Source organism: Diabrotica undecimpunctata, chromosome 1 (assembly GCF_040954645.1).
Source record: "Diabrotica undecimpunctata isolate CICGRU chromosome 1, icDiaUnde3, whole genome shotgun sequence".
Taxonomy (NCBI): Eukaryota; Metazoa; Arthropoda; class Insecta; order Coleoptera; family Chrysomelidae; genus Diabrotica; species Diabrotica undecimpunctata.
The window spans coordinates 55,912,978-55,937,670 of NC_092803.1; the positions used below are offsets into that span (position 1 = coordinate 55,912,978).

A 24,693-nucleotide genomic window follows, 5' to 3' on the forward strand; every position below is an offset into this window, starting at 1 on the left:
AAAAGAGGGAAAAAGAAAAAACTAGAAGAAAAATAAAGTAAAACTAGGAACCTGAAACATTCAAACATTATTGGGAAAATGGAAAAGGTAGCAAGAGAAATGCCTAGATACAGAATCGACATACTTTCACTACAAGAAGTAAGATGGGAGAAAAATTACAAAGTATGCTACTCGCTAGAAAACAAGCACGAGAAAAATGGTAGAACATTTAATGGTCAAAAACAAAATACGGAACAAACTTATAGAATTCAACGCTATAAATGGACGAATGTCATTCACGGTGTATGGCAAAATACACCAGAAAATGATAAAATTGAATTATATGAAGAACTGGAAAAATTATATGAAAGATTACCCAGAAATGACACAGTACTAATGGTTGGCGACTTGAATGCAAAAGTAGGTAAAGAAAACCAAAAGCAGGAAGCAGCAGAAACAGAATGCAAAAAGGAAAAGAGTTGTTAACCACAATAAAAACAGCAAACATCGAATACCTCGGTCACATCATGAGGAAGTGCTGCAATTAATTCTTCAAGGAAAAGTAGAAGGAAAACAAGGACCAGGAAGGCGAAAAATTTCCTGGCTGAAAAATCTACGTACGTGGTTCAACACAACAACCACAAATCTTTTCAGATCCGTAGTTTGCAAAATACAGATGGTCGCCAACATCCGAAACGGATAGGCACTACAAGAAAAAGAAACTATTCATGATGAGACAAACAACAACGGAATGAAATTATGCCATCTAGCAGCAAGAGCAAACAGTTATATTATAAGCACAAACTTCAAGCTAAAAAGAGAACATAAAGTAAATGACTGATACCTAGCACAACAGATGGCAATCAGATAGATCACATAATAATATCCAAAAAATGGAAAACAATAATGCATGACGTGAAGTCATATAGAGAAGCAACGCAGACACAGACCAATTGCTAGTAATAGGAGAAATAAAAATAAAGGTAATTAAAACAATAAGAACAAGATAAAACAAAAGAAGATGGAACTTGGAGAAGTTAAGAGTACAGGAATTAAGATTATTAGATTATATTAGATTAGATTATATTAAGATTAGATAATTATTAAGAGAATATGAGACAATCCTAAAGGAAAATCTAACAGAAGCAACTAACACAGAGGAAATATGGAAAAATATAAAAGAATCCATTTTGAATTCAGCTGAAGAAAAGCTATGACTTCTTCAAGTGCCATCTTCGTTCCGAAGGTTGGCGATCATCAGGGCTATACGTATTTTCGAAACTGCTGACCGAAACAATTCGTTGCTGCTACAGCTATACCATTCCCGTAGATTCTTTAGCCAGGAGTTTCGTCTTCTTCCTATGGACCTTTTTCCTGCTATTTTCCCTTGCATAATTATTCGAAGCAGTTCATATCTTTCGCCTCTTGTAATGTGTCCCAAGTATTGCAGTTTTCGTTTTTTGATCGTAAATATGACTTCCTTTTCTTTATTCATTCTTCTCAAGACCTCGACATTTGTGACTCTCTCGGTCCATGATATTCTCAGGATTCTGCGATACATCCACAGTTCAAATGCCTCTAATTTTTTGGTATCAATCTTTTTCAACGTCCATGACTCCATTCCGTAGAACAGCACAGAAAGTACGTAACATCTCATCAGGCGAAGTTTCATTTCAAGGCTCAAATCTCTTCCGCAGAACACTCTCTTCATTTTAGTGAATATGGATCTGGCTTTTTCTATTCTTATTTTGATTTCTGCTGAGCTATCGTTGTCTTCATTTATAAAAGTGCCTAAATATTTGTATTTGCTAACTCGATCGATAATTTCATTGTGTAAATGAAAGCTATGACAGAGGGAAATAAAAAGAAGGAAAGAATGGTTAGACACAAAATGCGAAATAAACATCAAACAGAAAAACCAAACGAGGCATAAATGGATATCAACTAAAGAAAAACATCATCGAAATTAATACAAAGAAAACAAGAAAGTAGCAACCAATGTTGCAAAGACAAAAAAAAGCTTGTGGGTGGAAGAGTTGTCAAAGGACCTAGAAGAGAATAGTAACGATAACGATAGCTCTAAATTATTTGATACCTAAAAGCTCAACAAAGAAAATGCAGACCAGTGATTAAAACTGACAATAGATCATGGGAAATACACTTTACAGAACTATATAGATGCAAATACAGCGATGAAGAGAAAGAATGCGCAATGGAAGACATGGAATAATGAAATAGGGATACCAACATATTATGAATATTTACACATCATTAAAAAAATTAAACAGAAAAAACACCTAGCCACGATGAAATTCATAACGATCTGATTGAAAACGGGGGGAAAATTATTAACAATCATCTGCAACCTAATAGTCAGAATATGGGACGCAGAAGAAATGCCCCAGGTTTGGAAAGAAGGCAGAATTATACCAATATTTAAGAACGGAGAAGTAACAGACTATAACAACGATAGAGAAATGAGTGGAAGAAAATTGTAACGGGAGCCAAGTCATACAACAAACTTTAACAATAGGTACACAAGAAGAATGTATAGTGATTCACCGCACTAAGCGAATCAAAGAGCTCTAAGTAAGAGCGGCAAACATTTCATCAGGAATGAAAGGCCTTGATGATGATGAATAAATGCCGCAAGACAAACCCTTACTATCAAAGGTTGAATAATTCAATAACCTATAAGTTTCCCAATAGCTCACCCATCAGAAGTTGACCATCTGCTCATTAGATGATTCAGAGTTTCGTCTTTCTTTGGTTAATTTTTAAGGCGATAAACAGCACCGGCACAATCAATGATATAATCTGTGAATGCTCACCAGATGATACATAAGATCTTGCTATGTGAGATGAAATGTACACTATAAAAAAATAACAAACTATTTTAAATCTGTAAATATTTTGTATAAGTCGTAAATTATTATCCATTACTTATTATGTAGTCGCTGGTTGATCAGATATTTTCTTTAAATACAAAAAAAAAAGAATGAAAGTTTTAGTAACCAAGGAGGGATTATAACACTGAAACTTTTCCATCAATTTTCTTACTAATTTGGATCTATTACAGGATACTGCTATTGTATGAGCCTTTTCTGCACCTTATATTTACCGCTGTCATTAATCGATGTCAATTATATAAGCGCATTCATAAATCTTCAGAATGACTCTAACCAATAAACTTTTTGAACTACCCTGTATATAAATATCCAAAGTTTCATCTTATATAAAATGCACAACTTTATTAACCCTTAACTGGTATGGCAGGGTCAAATTTGACCCTATTGGAAATTCTTTTGTAATTTTCGGAAAAACTAGGCGATATGGCAACATACCATTTGAGGTATTCTTTCAAGGCGTGCAACTGCTTCAGTTCCGCTATCAGTCGCCCGCAAGCAATTAGTGGCTCCACGTGAATATTGTGAATTGGGTCAGATTTGACCCTGCCATACCGTTAAAGGATAATTTCTCGTTTTCGGGTAAGAAGCACAATACTGTTATTTTTCCAGAAAAAAATACAATTTTGTTTGTTCTTTCAATTTAGAGTTGTGATCGAAGTATAATATGTCGAACGTGCGTGACAAAAGGGCGCCTTTGACACAAAAGGAAATTGAACATATTGCTGAAACTTTATGGGATACCGACAACGACCTTTCCGATGCAGAGACGATTGTTAGTGATCACGATACGGATAGTGACTACAATGCTGATAGTGAGAGTGAAGATGAAGCTGTTGATGGCAGTGATAGGCACTCTGTCGAAGAAGTTAGCTTATCTGTTGAAAGTGAAATTGTTGGGGATGAAAGTGGCTATTTCTACGGAAAAAATAGAAAAAAGTGGGCGAAAACGCCACCTGCGTCTAGCCGTACTCGCGTCACCAACATAGTGTCGCATATTCCTGGCCTTTCGGGACCATGTCGGACCAATAAGCCAACTACACCCTTGCAGGCGCTCAGTTTTTTTCTCGATGGATACATTATAAATGAAGTTATCGCAAGAACGAATGAGAAAATAACTGAACTGCAGGCAACCTATGGCGATCAGGCCTTGTCATGTCAGTTTATTAATCATGTCGATGAAGTAGAAATGCGAGCATTTCTCGGTCTTCTCTATCTAGCTGGAGTGTTCAAGTCGAGTCACGAGGACATAAATTCGCTTTTTGCAACAGATGGAACAGGTCGTGACATTTTTCGTGCAACAATGACTCTAAAGAGATTCAGTTTCCTGCTAACAGCCTTAAGATTTGACAATCCAGCCACTAGACGACAACGTATTGAAGACGGAGATAAACTTGCTGCAATTTCAAATTTGTTTTACAGATTTATTGGAAACTGTAAGATAAACTATTCTTGTGGGGAATACGTAACCGTGGACGAAATGTTGGTTGGATTTCGGGGAAAGTGTAGGTTCCGTATGTTTATAAAAAGCAAGCCTGTGAAATACGGACTAAAAATATTGTGTTTGTGTGACGCTCGTACACATTATTTGATCAATGCTTTTGTATATACGGGCAAAGATGAAAATAGGGCAAATCCAAAGAAGCTATCTATTCCAACCCAAACTGTGCTAACTTTGATTGAACCAATAGCAAATTCGAACCGTAATATTACAGGGGACAATTGGTTCACGTCACTAGAGCTGGTTGAAGAATTGCAACGCCAAAACTTGACATACGTAGGTACTATTAGACGGAATAAAAGGGAGTTACCTAAAGAGTTCCTAGCTAGTAAGCAACGTGAACCACTTTCCTCGCTTTATGGATTTACTAAGGATATAACAATTGCGTCATACGTTCCAAAAAGAAATCGCTCAGTTTGCATGATGTCTACAATGCACCATAATAACATGGTCGAAGAAGGAGCAAAGAAATTACCAGACATCATCTCCTTTTATAACCTAACGAAAGTTGGCGTTGATGTACTGGACCAAATTTGTGCCAATTACAAAGTAGGAAGACGTACTCGGCGTTGGCCTCTAACTTTGTGGTACCGAATGATGGACATCTCCGCCGCAAATGCAGGCATAATTTATAATGCTGCTAATCCAAATAATGAGATGGTTCGTAACCGTTTCCTTATTGATTTAGGGAGAGAAATGATCAACGAACACTTAGTTCGAAGAAGTCAAATGAAAAACATTCCTCGGGAATTGAAGGTAACCATAAGGCGAATCAGCAATATCCCAGATGAGGCCCCACGAAGCATAGATAACCCTCAACGTCGACAACCTAAGCGTGCCAGATGCTTCTTATGCCCTTACAGTGACAACAAACATCCAATTGTATGTGACGAGTGTAGCAGGCATATTTGCAAAGACCATTGCAAAACGTCCAACATGTGTACAAATTGCTCCGAACAATAAAATACTGCGCAAAATGTAGTTGTCAGAATTTTTGTTTATTATGTTTTTTCATGTTTTTAAGTATTTTTCCCTAGGTTTAGGTTTGTTTTGATTAAAACAATTCCGTTTAAAATTATTTTTAATTTTTTCTCTATTTTTTTTTACAGATAAGAAAAGCCATGTTAATTTTTATAAGTTTAGCCAGAAGTAGGCCAGATATTATTAAAAAGTATATGTAAACATTATTATTTATAATAAAAAGGATTTATATTCGATCTGAATGAAAATTTTTCTGTTTTCTATTTGCTGCATGCAAAAAAAGGCACAGGGTCAAATCTGACCCCGCCATACTTTAAGTGTAATTTTAAATCACCATACCAGTTAAGGGTTAAAACTACAATATAATTTTTTTCATTATTTCTAAATTTCTGAATCACCCTATATGTTCCTGGAAAATTATTTAGCATCACCTTGTGCAATCAAATCAAAAGTAAAATTAAATATTTAAAAACACTCACCTCTTTTAATTTCCTTCTCGTTTCCTTCTAACTGTACTGTGGTGATAACATCACCAATAATATTTTTAAAAGCCTCCGAAAATACACTAGTAGTCTCCATGTTCTTAAGATTGGTTAGACTCTGAAACAGAAAGTAATTTTTTACTACCTCCGTTACAAAATTCTGTTCACAACTGAATTTAATCGAACAGAAAAACGTCGTCGCACGCGTGTGGGGGACAGTGTGTTCTGTAGTAAACCCAGAGTTGTAAAACTATGAAATATTGCACAATTAATTGAAACCAACTTCTTAAAAATTTGTTTTCGTGTTTTAGGTTATATTTTGAGTGGCTAAAGATTATGTTTTACCAATAATTAATTTATTTTATTAAAAAAGGTTAAAAAATGTATGACGTTACTTGATTGCTTTTTTTGTTTATCAATGCATATTATTAAACATTATCTATACTTAAACGTGACATACAATCATTTGTAAGGAATAGATAAAATAGATAGATAGAGAAATAGATAAAATTTATTTTTATTATTTGACTTATTTTGTAATAATAATGTACAGTGTACATGAAAATTATGATTAAGTAATACACTCTAGAAAATAAATTGGAATTTTATCAGCCCATAGAACAGGCGGGTTTTAGAAGAGGCTATGGAACAAACGATCACCTACTGGTAATAAAAAATCTTATAGAAAAATGCACTGAATATAATAAACCACTAGCTTTAATATTTGTCGACTATGAAAAGGCATTCGACACCCTAAATCAACAAAAAATGTTGGAATCCTTGACAGAATGCCGAATTGACTATCGGTATATAAATATAATTAAACGCAACAGCCAGTGTTAGAGTGGGTGATCGTCAAACCCAGAAATTCCCGATACAACGTGGAGTACGCCAGGGGGACACCATATCGCCGAAACTGTTCACTACGCTTTTGGAATATATATATGTAAAAGGGCAAAACCGACCGACCAAGGCATAAACATAAACGGAGAAAAGCTTAGCCATCTAAGGTTAGCAGATGATATTGTACTAATAGCTGATAGGATAGATGAGGCCAAAGAACTTTTAAATCAGCTCTACCTTTCCTCGCTAGAAGGGGGATTGAAAATAAATATATCCCAGATGATGACAAATCTTGTAGTCAGCGAAGATATATGCGTGGGAACAAGATCCATAGACCAGGTAATGGCCTATAAATACCTAGGTCATGAGATTCGCATAGGAAAAGATAACCAAACCGTTCAGCTTCTCCGTCGTATAAGACTGACTTGGGCAGCCTTCGGCAAGCTGAACCATATTTTCAAATCGTCTGATATACCAATATACCTTAAAAGAAAAACGTTTAATCAGTGTGTTTTGCCAGTGTTAACTTATGGTGCGGAAACGTTGACCATGATAAGGAGAGCAGTTCAAAAGATCCGTGTGTGTCAAAGGGCGATGGAGCTTGCTATGTTGGGCGTTTCACTACGAGACGAGATCCCAAATCGTCAGATACGACAAAGAACAGGAGTGGCTGATGCAGTAGAGAGAGTAGCAACACTGAAATGGAACTGGGCAGGTCACATGGCTCGAATGACAGATAATAGATGGATAAAGCGGATACTGGAATGGAGACCAAGAGATGATGCCTACCGAAGCAGAGGTCGTCCACCAACACGTTGGACTGACGATCTAAAACGTTGTCATAGGAATTGGATGCAAGAGGCACAAGATCGAAATAGATGGAAAATTATGAGGAAGATCTATCTCCAGTAGTAGATAAGCAAAGATTGAATGATGAATACACTCTTATTCCTATGCATCTTGGATTATGTTTTGATTTTTTTTAATAGTTATTTGTTTTTTTTTTGTTAAACAATAATTATAATATACATTCAGGATTCAGTGATGGCTCCTAGTGTAAAGCATTGAAGTACACATTCTGCTTCCAATAATTACAGAATTGAAATATTTTCAGAAAAATTCAGTGTACCTCAAACAGTGGCTTTAAAATTAATATAATTCCAATCACTTGAAAAGTAAATGATTTAATTTTGTAGGTATATTTTATGTTCAGTAAAAATGTTGGATTTTGTTCTACTAAAGGCAAATGAACTGAATATAGTATTTATGTATATTTTTTTTACACACAATAAAATTTATTTTATTACTGACATTTTAAATATAGTAATCATCATGTTTACCATACTATGCTACGCTAATAGTCCATTGAAAAGTTACATTTTTAAAAAAGGAGGGCAAAAGGATTTCGGGCTGGATCTAGTAAATTAGCAATCCTACAGAAAATTTTATAAAACATAATTTGTAGAAAATTAAGTTTTCTACAATTTTATTTATATTTATCGTAAAATTGAAAATAAAAAAGTTATACACAAAAATAAACAAACAAATTTTGGTTACTTTACAATATAATTACATACAATAAAATGGCATCAGAGCTATGTTATAGAGTAATTTTTTAATAGTAAGCTATGTTAGAGAAATTGTTAAATTTTATTAATTTTTCTGGATTTTACAGCGCTCCGAAGTTGACAGGGTTCTTGAATACACGTCATCTTGGAATAAGCGGTTCAAAGGGTTTTCGCGCTGTATCTCGTCGCATATAGAAAATTGTATTAGACATTATTTGTAGCAACTTAAATTGTCAACAACTTTATTTTTACTATTTTTTATTGTAAAATGGAAAATAAAAAAGTTATTAACAAAAATAACTAAAAATGTTTGAACAAATTTTCTTTTGGGCCTTGTAACTGTTTTCTGGTCATTTTACAATAAAAAGACATCAGAGCAAGATTATAGAATGTTTTCAATGAATAATTTTCACTAAAAAGTGTTCAATTTCATTAATTTCTGTGAGTTTTACAGCACTCCCGAAGTTGACCGGGTTCTTGAATACTCATAAGAATACAATAAAAACGAACCATTAGGCTTAGTTTTTTATTACCTATGATTTTATTCATATAATTGATTTTTTGCCAACATTTCTACGGTATTATTAGTTTATTATCGACCTTTTTCCCTACCACCTATTAGGTAGAGTTAGTTTAAGTGGTATCCCCATTAGGCCTAATTCACTGACGTTTTCCAGGCGAGATAATATTGAGCATAATTATATATTTAAAAAGTTGTTTTCCAGCTATTGTATTTTCATTTTCTTTGATGGTCCAGGCTACGGTTCAGGATCTAATTCAGTTTCGAAGGTGAAGGTTTGCGAAAGAACGGAAGTTAGAATTGGCGTCATTGTGGGTAATTCATTTTCGAATTCGAAGAAATGAGACACACTGCAGACCATTTGAGGCCTACTTGTCGGCAACCACTCATACTTTCACAGGTTCCCTCGCATCTGCAGAAAATTAATTTCAGAAGTTCGGGGTGTGCTGGAGTTTTGATTGGTATCCAAATATCCCTTCCTAATGCCGTGAGAAAGACAAGAATATCAATGTCCTCTGCTACGACAGTCACGGAATCATAGGCTTGGAATGCAGCAAGAGCAGAACGGATGATGACTGTATCTGCATCAGATTCAGCCTGGTCGACACTAAAACATACTTCTAATAGAGCAGTTTTGAGAAGGTCTATTAAGTTTGTTTTTTTTCTTTTCATTGCCAAGAAATTTATCTTGGAATAATATTGGTACGGTGCTCTTATTAAACTTTATCTCTGTCCATTGGTGCTTTTTCGTGCGACACAAGCGCACGAGGCGGGGTAAGTTTTGTGGTGGCGGAATCGATCGATAATAAATTAATAATAACTTAGGAAGAACACACCCTTATTTCAAGATGGTGAGTATTCAAGAATCCGGCCAAGTTCGGAGCGCTGTAAAATCTAAAAAAAATAATGAAATTTGTAGTGAAACAAATTTGTAGTGAAAATTATTCTATGAAAAAGCCCCTATGATATTGCTCTGATGTTATTATATTGTAATTGTTGATGGAGATCCCAAAGCAAAGAGAATCAACATGTATACAGATAGCTAAGCGGCTATTCTGGAAGTAAAGGGCCCACTCCCCAAATCAAAACTGATAAGAACTGCAAAGATCTCCTCAACAACCTGGCAAAAGATAATAAATGTCTTTAATATTGATCTCGGACCATAAAGGGGTGCATGGGAATGAACGGCAATGAATTTGTTGGCAAACCAAGGCTCAAGGGAAAGTATAACTATTCTGTGGCATTGCTAAAGATGATACAAGAAACGAGGTTCAAAAGTGGCTGATAAGGAATCATCAAAAGAAATGAAGAGCCACTCAAGGGCAAATTCAGAATAAGAAAATAATCAAGAATAGTGATAAAATAATTTCGGACAGTGTAAGGTGAATGAAACATGGTGCGAAATGGAAGAAGACTGCCATACACATCCTATGCCGATGTGCTAATGATATAAGACCGTAATTCACTGGTCAACTGCGGAATGAACCTAAAACTACCAATAAGGAAACTGTTGGCCTTCGTTGAGGCCACAGGACTTATTAAAGTTAAATGGAAAAAACTAGGGAAAAACTAGGGATAATAATAGGCGGTTGAAGCTTAGCACTATCTGTATTATCTTCCTTATTTACCGTAGGAACAAGAAATCGAGACTACCCTGCTATAATCTCAAACTGCACTAGCAGTATAAAGGTAGATTACTATATATTATTTAACTACAATACGAGGACTGCTTCTGAAACTTCTTTAAAATTTGATCGGCTATAAATAATATGCTTAAATTGAGGTGTCAAAGTTTACACTGAAAATAAGTTTTATATTTGCAAATGACTTGTGAAAAAACTTTCTTAATTTTTTTGCTTTCGAATATTATAGTATCACAAACGTTATTAGCTTGGAAGGAATGGAAACAATAATTTCTCTCATGATAAGTCGTCTGTATTTTTTCTCTTCCTGGATTGACTTTCGTCAGTATCTGCTAACTCACGTTTCTCTGATGATGTTTGTAGTGTCTCTTTGTTTTTGGATATTATTTTTAAATTCAGCCAGCCATACATTGTTTTATGGTTGCGGAATCCGTGTTCCCTTATTGCAGCTATGAATATAAAATAATATGGGACATAACATGTCGAAAAACTTTCAATCAGCCAAAAATCAAATGTGTACTCTGGGGGCAATTCGAAAATGGACTCGACACGAGTTTATCCCTTTCGCTCCGGGATTTAAATGCTCCGGGACGCTCCATTTAAATGCAATGCTAAATTTCGGTGCCAAATTTAACAAAAAAAAGCAAATTCTTAAATAATTGCGGTAAATAATTATTGGTCATAATTTCGCTAGACAAAGACCAAAATGTCAACTGGGTGTTCGTCAAACTAACTTCCCTGCGACAGACGGCAAGCTCCGTGGGGAACCCCGGACCTTTTAAAACCTCGCTAAACAACGCAGTTATTCGCACGTGAACGGACCATCGCAACTTCTGAAATAAGTGTCAAAGCTGTTGTAAAAGCTCGTTGATTTAATAAATACAGTATACTCTCTTTATAACGAACACGGTTATTACGAGGTTTCGCTTATAACGAGTTACATTAGATGTCCCGTGAAATTTCTATTGAACTATAACCCTTTATAGCGAGGTAAATTTGCTTATAACGAGAGAAAATAAGATTGCAAAACGTGTTTTTTACGTTTTGGCCCGGCCGTAGCTATAAATAAATACCCTTTTTAACTGCGGGCCGCCCGCAATAAACTTCTTACAATTTATGATTCTTAGTCGGAAATGTAAAATTTATGATTTACAAGTGTCATTGTATTGGGTTGACCATTCACACCTAATAATATGGGTCAGAAACTTTATCCAAGGACAAAACGCAAATGAAGAAGCATAAAACTGTTTCACATCTTTAGAAAATATGATAGATAGAATACTGGACAATTTAAAGCAGTCAAAAATGACAAAATAACTTTATACGCTTTATACATATTTACAGAATACAGATTTTTTGTTTTAACATATATCATTGACAGTAAAAGTAAACAACTCTTTTCTGTTTTAATGCATTTCATTGACAATAAAAGTAAACAACTTTGTTTTAAAAACGCCATTCAAACAATATTTATTAGCATCTTATATTGCTCCGAATGGCTTCACTATAGAAAGTTAATGTTTTAGAAAACTACATATTCATATGTATGCACAATATTATTGTTGTTGGATATAACGAGATCCGCTTATAACGAGGTAATTAGTCTGCCATTTCAGTTCTCGTTATAGAGGGAGTCTACTGTATATACATTGTATAGATGCAATTGATAAGTATTTGATTTTATTTTTATTTATTTCAATTTTAGAATCATAATTTTTCAGAAAATTTTGTCAAATGGAAAATATATATTAATTTGCGGTGACCTGTAGTGTAGTAAATGTGTTATATAAATTTAAATAAATATGCATTTTTTTAGTGTACGTTTACGTTATCACATTATATTAATTTTAACACATACAGAATCAGAAATGAAACGGATACTTTAGTTAGACAAAAAGGGCACACTTGTAGAGCATCTCAAAACAGATAGAACACGACTTCTACGGTACACAAAAAGAAGGATGGAGATTGATCAGAGGACTAAGAAAAGAGATGAACGAACTAATAAAATCAAACACGTTAAAATGGAAACATAGGCAGACTACTTTCGATCTCTATTTGCTAAAGGTGACGATAACGAACCACGAACACCAGAAGTGTCGAGAAACGAAGAAATAAATATTGAGGAGGAAGAGGTAAAGGAAGCATTAAGGACATTAAAAAATAGAAAATCACCAGGAGAGGAGAGTATACCGAATGAACTCCTAAAGTTGTATTCCTAAAGTACAGAGGACCAGATGTGATCAAACAAAACAGAATACCACAAGAATGAAAATCAGGCATCCTAATCTCTCTCCTCAGAAGGGAGACAAATTAGACCCGGATAATTAAAGAGGAATTAATTCATTAATTCCTCTTTAATTTTCCATTTCAACTTACACCAGCACAAGAACAAGGTTTTAGGTCGGGAAGATCATGCACCCTATGCTTATAATGACGCAAGTTTAAGAGAAATCATTAGAATAGAACAAACGGGCATATCTATGTTTCGTAAACCTTTCAAATTAAAGAACGTTAGCCACTTTTTGTACACAAGAGAGATACCTCTAGAAATAATCAAAACGATCGAAAATATCTACAAAAACAAAACAATAAAAGTAAAAGTAGAACCAACTAACCCAATTGAAACTGGAAACGGGATAAGACAGGGCGATTCTCTGATTACTCTGTTGTTCAATCTAGTCATGGATAAAATAATAAAAAAAGTAGGAACTAAAGAAGAATACAGAATGGGAGAAAAACGACGTAAAATAATTTGCTATTCATACGACGCAATTCTATTCTCTCAAATCGAAGATGATTTACAACGTATGCTGCACCAATGTAATATAAGAGCCAGAAAATTTAACATGTTAATTTCCCCAAAAAAGACAAAATGCATGGTTATAACAGCAAATTTACTAAGATGTAAATTGGAGCTGTAAGGTCAGATAATAAAACAAGTGATGGAGAAACGAAAGAAAATACGAAAAGCTCGAAACAGAAGTGGAAGATCAAGTGAATAGAGCAAACAGAGCCGCAAATTGCCTGAATGAAACAATATGGAGAAATAAAAATATACGGAAACGAATGAAAGGCAAAAGTTACCAAACAGTCCAATAATGACATACGTGGCAGAAACACGACATAATGTTAGAAACAGCAGAGATGAAAACTGTTAGAAAAATTGATAGTAAAACACTATGTGACAGAGCTAGAAGTACATATATAGGACATAGATGCAAGGTGGGGAACATCAAGGACTGGGTAAGAAATAGACGAGTATTTTGGAACGATCATATAAACCGAATGACAACTAATAGAGTAGTAAAGATGGCGAGAGACGGTTCCCCAATAGGAAGACGATCAGTAGGGACAGAATCATGTTCACATAAAAAGAAGAAGACTTTAATTTTAGTTTTTAACGATCTTATATTTATTTCTTACAGTCCATAGTAAAATGAGTGGTGCAAGCAATAAAAAATTCGTTAATATTTGGAGGAGGAATATTTAAAATTTGGGTTTATACCTAATTTCCACGATGAGCGAATTATTTTTTGTCTTTTGTGTCAGCAATGCTTGACCAAAGAATAAATGAAAAGAGGTCGTCTTGAGAAGCATTTGAAGATTTACTATTGATACATAATAACATTGGTATAGTACACAGTTCATAGACTTACTACGGTTGCCTCTTCCGACTGGGGTGGGGATGCTTGAGTTACGTCACCAGAGTACACAAGAACACAAAACCCATTTAATCGCGATTGAAACTGAATGTAGAGGGCAGGTCGATTGCAGTGTTGATTGGTTGAAGGGGAAGAATTACGTCACGAGAGTACAGTTTCGGGCTTAATGTTCATTGGTTAGGCGGAAGAGGCAACCGTAGTAAGTCTACGAACCGTGGGTATAGTAGGCACGTAATTTCGTTGGAAAATTTACGGGAACAAGAGCAAGTAAGACACTAGCAAATTTGCAACAGTGTTAGAGTGACCAGTATAATATTCTACTGAACAGTAGCGTTGATATCTAATTTTGAATTAAATAAAAGTTATTATTTTGCAAAGATTTGATTTTAAGTGTAAATGGAACAGTAGCATGTCTTCAAATTATGTGGGTATCAGTAAATATTTTATTTTACCAAAAAGTTTCATTTTCTATAAAGTTTAAATAAAAAAATATGGGTGTTAGCAACTTCTTATATACCTAGGTAGTAATAACACTAATCGATTCGACTGAACAAAACTTAGTGTAAAATAATAATACCTATATAAAAAAAAATTGTTAATAACAGTACCTAATTATATCCCATACAATTAAACAGTATGATCAAATATTTACGTTTTATGAACACAAATGCTCATAAGTATTAAAACTTTCTATTTTATCCCTGATAACTTTTATGTTATTGCAATCAGGAAAAAATAAATAATTCATTTTTTAAATTAAATAAAGGGTGTTCTATTAAAGAACCACAACTTTGGTTTGACACCGTGTTAGAGAAGACTTAGTACCTCCATAATTTTAAAATGGGTAAGAGGTCTAAAACTTTTATTAACATTTTTTTATATATACCTAGCAGGTATTTTATAATAACGTATCCAGTACTTTGACTATTTTATATTAAATACTTTGTACCTTTTTGTTTTATCAAGAAGTGTGTTTTACTCTATTTTCAGAGATATATAAGCAAAACGAGAATATCTACAATTACAATAAAAATAAGGGTTTCAACTAACACCTAATTAGAATTAAGCATTTGCTAATCTACTCGTCGATCCATTTGACAAAGTACAGCATGAGAGACTTATTGAAACTTTGCGAATCGCAAACATAGATGACAAGGATATAAGAATAATAGTTAATCTCTATAGGAAACAAGTAGCCAAGATTCGAGTAGACAATCAATTATCCGATGAAGTCCCAATACAAAGAGGAGTACGACAATGTTGCATACTCTCGCCTTGGCTGTTTAATTCGTACTCTGAACATCTATTTCGAGAAGCTTTGGGAGAAACGACTGATGGCGTGATTGTTAACGATGAAGTAATAAATAATCTAAGATATGCAGACGACACTGTCCTTGTTGCGGATAGTGCTGAAGGATTACAAAGACTGATAGATCAAGTAGTTAACATCGGTAGAAAATATGGAATGAAACTTAATAATAAGACGAAAATTATAAACATAAGCAAAAACCAAGGTACAGATGCAAAGTTTATGGCAGACAATGAGGTATTGGATAGAACAGAAAAAATAACATACCTAGGATGCAACATCACAGACAGCTGGGATCACTCATACGAGATTAAATGTAGGATCGAAAAAGCAAGGGGTGCCTTCCAACAGATGAAGAAAGTTCTCTGCAATTTAACCTTGAACTTACATCTCCGACTCAAAATCCTTAATTGTTATGTGTTTTCTGTTCTTATGTATGGAACAGAGGCATGGACACTCACTGATGCGTCTTACAGACGGTTGCAGTCTTTCGAGATGTGGTGCTATCGTCGCTTGCTCAGAATATCATATGTGCATCATATAACTAACGACGCAGTAATGCAACGTTTACAAAAAGAACCTGAAGTCTTGAAATCCGTTAAAGGAAGAAAGTTAGCGTACTTCGGACATATAGTGAGAAATGAAAATAAATACAGAATCCTACTATTGATATTAGAAGGGAAAATAGAAGACCAGGACGCCGCCGAATATCCTGGCTTAAGAATTTGAGACAGTGGACAGGTATGACCACCACAGACCTATTTCGAACAGCTGCTAATAAAATACGATGGGCCATTGTGGTAGCCAACATCCATAGAGGATAGGCACTAGCAGAAGAAGAAGAACAACAAGAATAAGAGTTGAATAGTAATTACAGGATAAAATAAATATAGAAAGTGAAGTGAAGCTATATGCTCTCAACTCTACTCTTCAACTTGCATTCAGAAGAATTTATTTTACGAATCTTTATCCCCAGTGAAGACATAAAAGTACCTATTGTCATTAATGATGTACCATATAGGAGTCAGAAATGCAGAATTGAACAAAGTATAGAATAAAAAGTCAAATAAGAATAAGAGTCCGAACGTTTGTAAAAATGAGAAACGTTTTGAAGCCACGACCTCAGTTTTAACATACGAGGTAGAATGACACATTGTCATATCTTTTAAGTAGGTACTCTAATGGTGGCTATGCTAAAATTTGTCTACTTGAGCTATTGAATCCATGTTTTTCTATTTTTTAAGGTCTTTGGTGATGCTCCTCATATATTTGTCACCTATCATTCTTCACACTACTCACTTCTTAAATAATTGTCCATTATTGAACATGACCTGTCCATCATGTCTTTATCTCTATTTGTTCAACTCACGTATTAGGATATAGGTTTTGACAAAGAGCTCTTTTGTAAAAAGGTTTATATTTACCTACTTGTGATGAAAACTAAATATTTACAGCTTGGTTGCACTCTTATCCAAACGTAAAGTCCACAGATCAATATTTGAGCAATCTATTCACCATTTATCGATTAACAAGAACAAATACCTTGCTTTATAGCTAAAAGATATCTTGATTCTTTATGCTATTTTTAGCTTATTCACAAAAACTATTGTTGAGCTTAAAATATCTAGCCTTTAAGATACCACTAGCAAAATTTGTTGCTAAATAAATAAAAAAGCATTAATAAAGTTTTATTTTTTATTGTACAAAGTTAAATACAATCCATTCCTTTAAAAAATAAAAATAAATATATAAAAATAAATAAGCATTTCAATAACAAACTCTTATGATAAAAATATATACTATCTACTAATTATTTTGGTTAGGAAACACATTTCACTTTAAACTTCCATAAAAAACTGCTTTATACTACACATAAATAAAATTTTGACTTCCAAGCAAATGAAAATGTCTCACTTTCCAAAAAGGAAACATGTTCTTGAAAATAAAACATCTTTCTTGAGGATTACAGAAGATTTTCCTCATAAGATTTTCTCTGATGCCCTTTTTTACTTATACATTATCACCATCGTTTTAGTGCCCCCTCTTCTTTTCATTACATGAGTTTTCAAAACGCATATGTCTACAGTGTCTTTCCATATTTTTACAGCTTCTCCCAAATGTTTTGGATATAGGCATTAATCCTATTTCATACCTTATGTCATTTTTAGTCAATAGAAAATGAATGTGGTAAATTTTTATTCGGATATATAGTCCAAGTATGTAATATAGTAGATGCCAAGGAACAAATAGTAGGACAAATAACTTCCATAAACTATATGGGAGCAAATATCAAAAACCAGAGTAACAAAAAAATAGAAATGCTATCAATTCAGACCTTAGTCTAGAGCTCACAATCTGAAAGATCAGGTGTCTTGCTGTGAAAGTTGGACAATTGACTCTGAAAAAAGAATAGATGCTTTTGAGATGTATATATATAAACAGATGCTGAGAATTCCCTGGGTACAAAAAGTTACCAATGATGAGGTACTTCAGCGCTTCAGTAAACAAAAATTATTACAAAACATCATCAAAGAGAAAAATATACAATACTTAAGTCATATGTGTTGAGAGGTGAAAGTGCACATTCAATATTGCTCTGGAAGTATATTCAAACGATTTTTTAAATCCTGGTTCATATCATGTAGATTTCAGTTGTATGTATTTATTGTTACATAGATTGTTAATTTAGGTGTCCTATAACTCAGACCTGTTTTTAAAAAGACTCTAATTACATACTGACTCCATCTTTATCAATTATAGCCTGAAATTAGGTAAATTCAGTGATAAAATAGGCATTTCAAATATGTCATTGGCTTTTTTAGCTTAAATCCATACCACAATAAAGAAAAATAAAAAAATAAATCCTAAAAAATAACCATAACATCAATACATAAACCTAAACATTTAAATACTGACCCCAAATTTGTCACATTAGTAAAAACTGGATTATTACATTGCATATTGATCTTTTTACTATTAAATTATTACAACTTCTGGTTAATATGACTCACTACTGTTAAGGAAAGCTATAAACCAAGAACAAAATAGTTGTCAGTAATGTCATCCGTAGTTTTTTGAGAGTTAAGGTGTCTTAGGTGATGAGCGGGCATTTACAGTGCCATGTAAATTTATACCAGCATAAAATACATATTTTCTGATGCAATAAACATTTTGACATAAGGGTTTATTAGATACGGCAATCAATAATATGAGCAACTTTTTTGTTTATGTTAATCCAACTACTTCTAAGGTTTTATGTTTTTTCTAGAACCCTTCATATTTCAATATTATTGTCCAGTACATCAATTTCTTGCATTTCTATTTTTTTTATCTGCGCATGTATGGAATTACACCACATTTGGGGGTGTCCATGTTCGAATCATTTCTTTAATAGTTTTATGCTCACAAAATAGTAAAAGCTTGTTTGTCAAGTTAGAATTCCGACTTTAGTAAGAACTGTCACTCCAAATTAATACTGATTCATTAGATATGTTTCAAATAATGTTCTACATGGTGAGTGACTATGAAGACTAACACGTTGCAAGTGACTCTTCCTTCTTTTTCTTCATGCCAAACATGTATGGATCTGTAAAAATAGCTTGTCTACTGTCAAAACATGGTCTGTACATTTTTTGTTTGATCTTTTCTTTCTTTGCTAATTATTTCTTAAGTAAATGGTTTTCATTTGTTTCTAGAAGTTACATATTTTGTGTATTTTCTGCACAAATTCTAAAGCTCTTTACTAGGGGCGTAAGTCATGAGTTTCAAAAACTTTTTTATACTAAAAAAAATGTTTGTTCAATTGTTTAATGTTCTTTGCAATTTTCCTTGTACAGTTCACAAACTTTTGCATTTTAGGTTGAAAAATTGTAAATCTAGATTCTATGTAAAACTTTTCTAGTCCTTTCTATAATAAAGGCTTTCTACTTTGGGTGAGGATTCCAATTCTTACGAGTAAAAACTTTATCTTCATTCTTCTGTAAGTTCCTTCCCTTTGTTTTTGTTTTAGCGCAATTGTTAATTTCATTCATAAACAGTTATACCTGCTGGTTCATCATGCCAGTTTAAAATTACCCAATAAGTAATACAATCATAGTCAACTATTGTTTTTTAAGTGATAAACATTTCACAGAATATTCTGTTTCTTCATACTCCTGCGAAGCTCTAAATATCTTGTCATTTGTACTAAATTATAAAATGATCTTGATAATATGCATGAACCTTCTAGATAAAAACAAAAGAACTGGTTAAAAATTTTAAAGGAAATAAAGATTTGATTTTAAGTGTAAATGGAACAGTAGCATGTCTTCAAATTATGTGGGTATCAGTAAATATTTTATTTTACCAAAAAGTTTCATTTTCTATAAAGTTTAAATAAAAAAATATGGGTGTTAGCAACTTCTTATATACCTAGGTAGTAATAACACTAATCGATTCGACTGAACAAAACTTAGTGTAAAATAATAATACCTATATAAAAAAAAATTGTTAATAACAGTACCTAATTATATCCCATACAATTAAACAGTATGATCAAATATTTACGTTTTATGAACACAAATGCTCATAAGTATTAAAACTTTCTATTTTATCCCTGATAACTTTTATGTTATTGCAATCAGGAAAAAATAAATAATTCATTTTTTAAATTAAATAAAGGGTGTTCTATTAAAGAACCACAACTTTGGTTTGACACCGTGTTAGAGAAGACTTAGTACCTCCATAATTTTAAAATGGGTAAGAGGTCTAAAACTTTTATTAACATTTTTTTATATATACCTAGCAGGTATTTTATAATAACGTATCCAGTACTTTGACTATTTTATATTAAATACTTTGTACCTTTTTGTTTTATCAAGAAGTGTGTTTTACTCTATTTTCAGAGATATATAAGCAAAACGAGAATATCTACAATTACAATAAAAATAAGGGTTTCAACTAACACCTAATTAGAATTAAGCATTTGCTAATCTACTCGTCGATCCATTTGACAAAGTACAGCATGAGAGACTTATTGAAACTTTGCGAATCGCAAACATAGATGACAAGGATATAAGAATAATAGTTAATCTCTATAGGAAACAAGTAGCCAAGATTCGAGTAGACAATCAATTATCCGATGAAGTCCCAATACAAAGAGGAGTACGACAATGTTGCATACTCTCGCCTTGGCTGTTTAATTCGTACTCTGAACATCTATTTCGAGAAGCTTTGGGAGAAACGACTGATGGCGTGATTGTTAACGATGAAGTAATAAATAATCTAAGATATGCAGACGTTTGTTCAATTGTTTAATGTTCTTTGCAATTTTCCTTGTACAGTTCACAAACTTTTGCATTTTAGGTTGAAAAATTGTAAATCTAGATTCTATGTAAAACTTTTCTAGTCCTTTCTATAATAAAGGCTTTCTACTTTGGGTGAGGATTCCAATTCTTACGAGTAAAAACTTTATCTTCATTCTTCTGTAAGTTCCTTCCCTTTGTTTTTGTTTTAGCGCAATTGTTAATTTCATTCATAAACAGTTATACCTGCTGGTTCATCATGCCAGTTTAAAATTACCCAATAAGTAATACAATCATAGTCAACTATTGTTTTTTAAGTGATAAACATTTCACAGAATATTCTGTTTCTTCATACTCCTGCGAAGCTCTAAATATCTTGTCATTTGTACTAAATTATAAAATGATCTTGATAATATGCATGAACCTTCTAGATAAAAACAAAAGAACTGGTTAAAAATTTTAAAGGAAATAATGTACTTAGTTTCCAACACATTTGAATACAGGAACATTCAATATAATATCACTCAATGGGTTCATTTATAACCAAAAGACAACACTGAAAGTTGTTTTTACACATTTGTAGAGAAATTGGCAATCCACAGTTCACGCTGATTGAATTATCTCCTATCTGTGTCAAAACTACATAATTTTTTTTCTAAAAATGGCTTTGGAAGAGCCAATTAGCCAGACTTGTTAACTACATTATTTATCTCTCAAAAAAATTTTAGGCCACTCCCAAAAAATTGTTTTTAAATTTCAAGTGAGATCTTCATACATAGATGCTTTTTGTATTTAAAAAATTATCTTAAGCAAGTGTCAATGCAATAAATCATCCAGATTAAAACATCAATATATATATATATATATATATATATATATATATATATATATATATATATATATTATTCTATCTATTTTATAAATAAAATAGTTTATTTTTTGTACCCAATAACATGTGTATTTATAGATACATGAAAAATTATTTAATAACTAATGCTGCCTACCAATGTAAAAAATAACTAACGTCATCATTCAAAAGCTTAATACAAAATCATTACAAAAAATATCATCCTGCTTCCTTACCAACTTCCCTTAATGTTCAAACTAAACTACAAATTATTTGATACTAGTTGTGGTGAGAAACATTATTTTTGTTCTTTTTAATACTGGGTGTTGAGTCCTTTTATATGCATCTATCAGTATGTTGAGTAATTACGAATAAAAAATATCCCAAAATAGGATCGTTTTGTTACCAGAGAATCTTTGTATGGTAGCATACTGATTAATTTTTTGTCAAATTTTTGAAGCACCACAGTCATTTGCTTTTTCAAAAACAGTTTATATTGAAATGGACTATTTATTATCCTCAAATTTGCCCTGAATTAAATATTTGTTAAAACTGTATTAAACTTTTTAAATGTGTAAGAACTTTTTGTAAACATTTTTCATGAATCCTAAATATATTATACAACACTTCAATATACTATAGAAACTCCTCTCATAAACATATATCCACTGACTAAAAATCCAATAATTATGGCAAAAACATAGCTCAGATGAAAAGTGTGTCCAGATTGTTCCCTAAAAATAAAAATTAATTAAAAAAGTTAGATCAACACAAAACTTAAATAATATATTTCACTTTGGGGTATATTTTGTATTATACCCCATTCTAAAGCAAAGGATTTGTGCGATATCATTTCAGAAATTCCTCAAAGATTTTAATATGTTACTGGTTTTATGATTTACAGGTATTATTTTGTTTTCATCATAAGGCATTTTTATTTTTATCTTTTTTTACTGAAGTCAGTGTTTTATATTCTATCATATCTCCATATTAGTATTGGTAGTAGTGTTATAATATGATACATACTTGTACTTTTTGGGTGAAAACGGACTAGGAGGTTGTACTCCAGGTTCATTTGAGTCCAAATAAACCATTACCCAAGTGAAATAGGAGCTCAGAATACCACACACGATTGGCAACCAGATATTACTGTATTTGGCAGCATGTTTCCATGTTGTTGTAAACATCTCTTGTCCATCTTCAGACCACACTTTGTAATAAATCAGTTTGTCTTCAATGAATGTTTTTTCTAACTGGTTTCCTAAAAGGTATAAGTAATCATAGAATCTTATAAAATTGCAGTAATTACAAATTATATTTATATTTCTTGGCTAAAAATATACATGTAATCATTACTTTTTCTATATTTATACAATGACCTACTAATAATAACCTTAACCTAATTTTGGTGTTTTTGGGAACTTCAAAGCGGTAAAAAATGAGAAACTTACCGTAATTGGTAAAAAATTTCACAACTATAATTATTAATGATATCACTAATCCATAAACAGCTACTTTCCATTCTGTCCACACGGTTTGCTCTTCTTTGGAGTTAACTTTATCCGGACTTATCGAGAAACGCACATTGTACCGTGGCCGCGACATATTTTTGTTAAAAATTCTTATGTTTACCAGCTCGGTGTTTAAAAAGTTCAAAAATTTTATAAGAAAGTGAAAATCCTCTATTAAATTCACTTACCTTATTTATGTATGACGTAAGCCGCTGCCGGAGTTGGTCGGTGACGGTGACATACGACAATGACACTGACATTACAACATGCCTGTAATCTTAGTTACGACTAACGTTTTGTTTGACTGGTAGAATATACTGAACCGTTAGGGTGGGCTTTTATTAACCCTTTGTTAGTCACTATATATTTTTAAGATAATTAGTCGCTCCTGTGTATTTTATACACTGATATTAAATAGTGATGTATTTTTTTAAATATGTAATTAACAAAAGTTATAAATTACATTAAAAAAACGAATAATATATTACGTAGGTACGCTATTATACATTAAACACAGATTTGATTACTAAACTAAATATAAAACACTTGTGGTATCGAAAAATGTTAATTCATCCTCGTCTTCACGACTGACGTTGGTTAGACAACTTAGACATATATGAACTGTTGCTGTGTGTTCCTTGCATACCATCTTGTTATATGACATGTATCGGTGTATCGCATTTTATCGTTGTCACTCTAACCCTTTTCCAACTGCACAAGTAACATTTCTCTCTTGTTTTTTCTTGAGGTTCCTTATTCTTATCTTGTTGCCAACTGTATAAGTAATATTTCCCTCTTGTTTTTCCTGAGGTTCTTTATTCGTATTTTGTTTCCAACTGCATAAGTGACATTTCTCTCTTGTTTTTTCCTTAGGTTCTTTATTCGTATTTTATTGATTATTCTTATTTTGTTATAGATTGTATCTGCATTCAGACCCGTTATAATGATCAACTGCAAAAGCATTGCTAGAGGCCACCTTCGGGTCTTCCTTTGTACTGTGGTTACTCACATCTCTCTAGGGGCGGACGTAATTTCGGCCGGAAAAAGAGCAGGTACTAAAAGCCGGTAGGTAAATTCGGCCGGAGGTTTTAAGTTGCTTCCTTATCTCATAGGTATTTTCGGCCGCAAATCAAATAAAATAACAGAATGCTTTATATTAAAATATTTCTTTATTTCAATAAAATTATTACATCAACTTATTTCTATAAATTAAGTAAACTATAAATTTTTAAAAAACGTTTTGATGTGATACAGATTTAACGAAATTAATTCTAGAAATATTGTCAGATCGAAGCATATTTACCATGTTTTCGATAAATTTTAGTTTGTTTTTTACTTGTTTGTCTTTAATTTTTGCTGGAATATTTAAATTTTTTATTTTTAAATATGCATCGATCTGACAATCTTTTAATTTTTCTATAAAAATAAATATAGAAGGGTGACTTGAATAAAAACTAGAATTAAAGTGCGAATGGAATGATTCGCAGGCATTTGTGGTTCTTTTAATTGATGGGTTTTCATATGCCCATATATTTGGTGGAAAATGAGATTCTGGCGCTATGTAGTTTTCTAATAAATAGTCTGCGTATTTATCTATAAGTTTATGGTCCGGTTTGTATGACATGAGATCAAATATGAAACAATCTTCAACTTCAG

At 32.7% G+C, this 24,693-nt stretch overlaps 2 protein-coding genes across 2 annotated transcripts in view; both read right to left on the reverse strand.

The window, feature by feature from the left end:
• Positions 1-23,284, reverse strand: part of LOC140449444 (tRNA endonuclease ANKZF1-like) — a 41,560-nt gene extending 18,276 nt beyond the window's left edge. The window contains exons 1-2 of the mRNA XM_072542621.1: positions 23,226-23,284; positions 5,847-5,967 (exon numbers count right to left, since the gene is read on the reverse strand). Of these exons, the coding sequence (XP_072398722.1) occupies positions 5,847-5,946 (100 nt within the window). The 5' untranslated portion in view covers positions 5,947-5,967; positions 23,226-23,284. The remainder of the gene's footprint in view (positions 1-5,846; positions 5,968-23,225) is intronic.
• Positions 17,079-23,270, reverse strand: LOC140449453 (uncharacterized). Its single transcript, XM_072542632.1, has 3 exons — positions 22,978-23,270; positions 22,553-22,787; positions 17,079-22,260 (listed from the first exon to the last, which is right to left on the reverse strand). Exons 1-3 carry the CDS (start codon positions 23,129-23,131, stop codon positions 22,155-22,157), a joined length of 495 nt encoding a protein of 164 aa, XP_072398733.1. The 5' UTR covers positions 23,132-23,270; the 3' UTR covers positions 17,079-22,154.
• Positions 23,285-24,693: the final 1,409 nt, after the last annotated feature.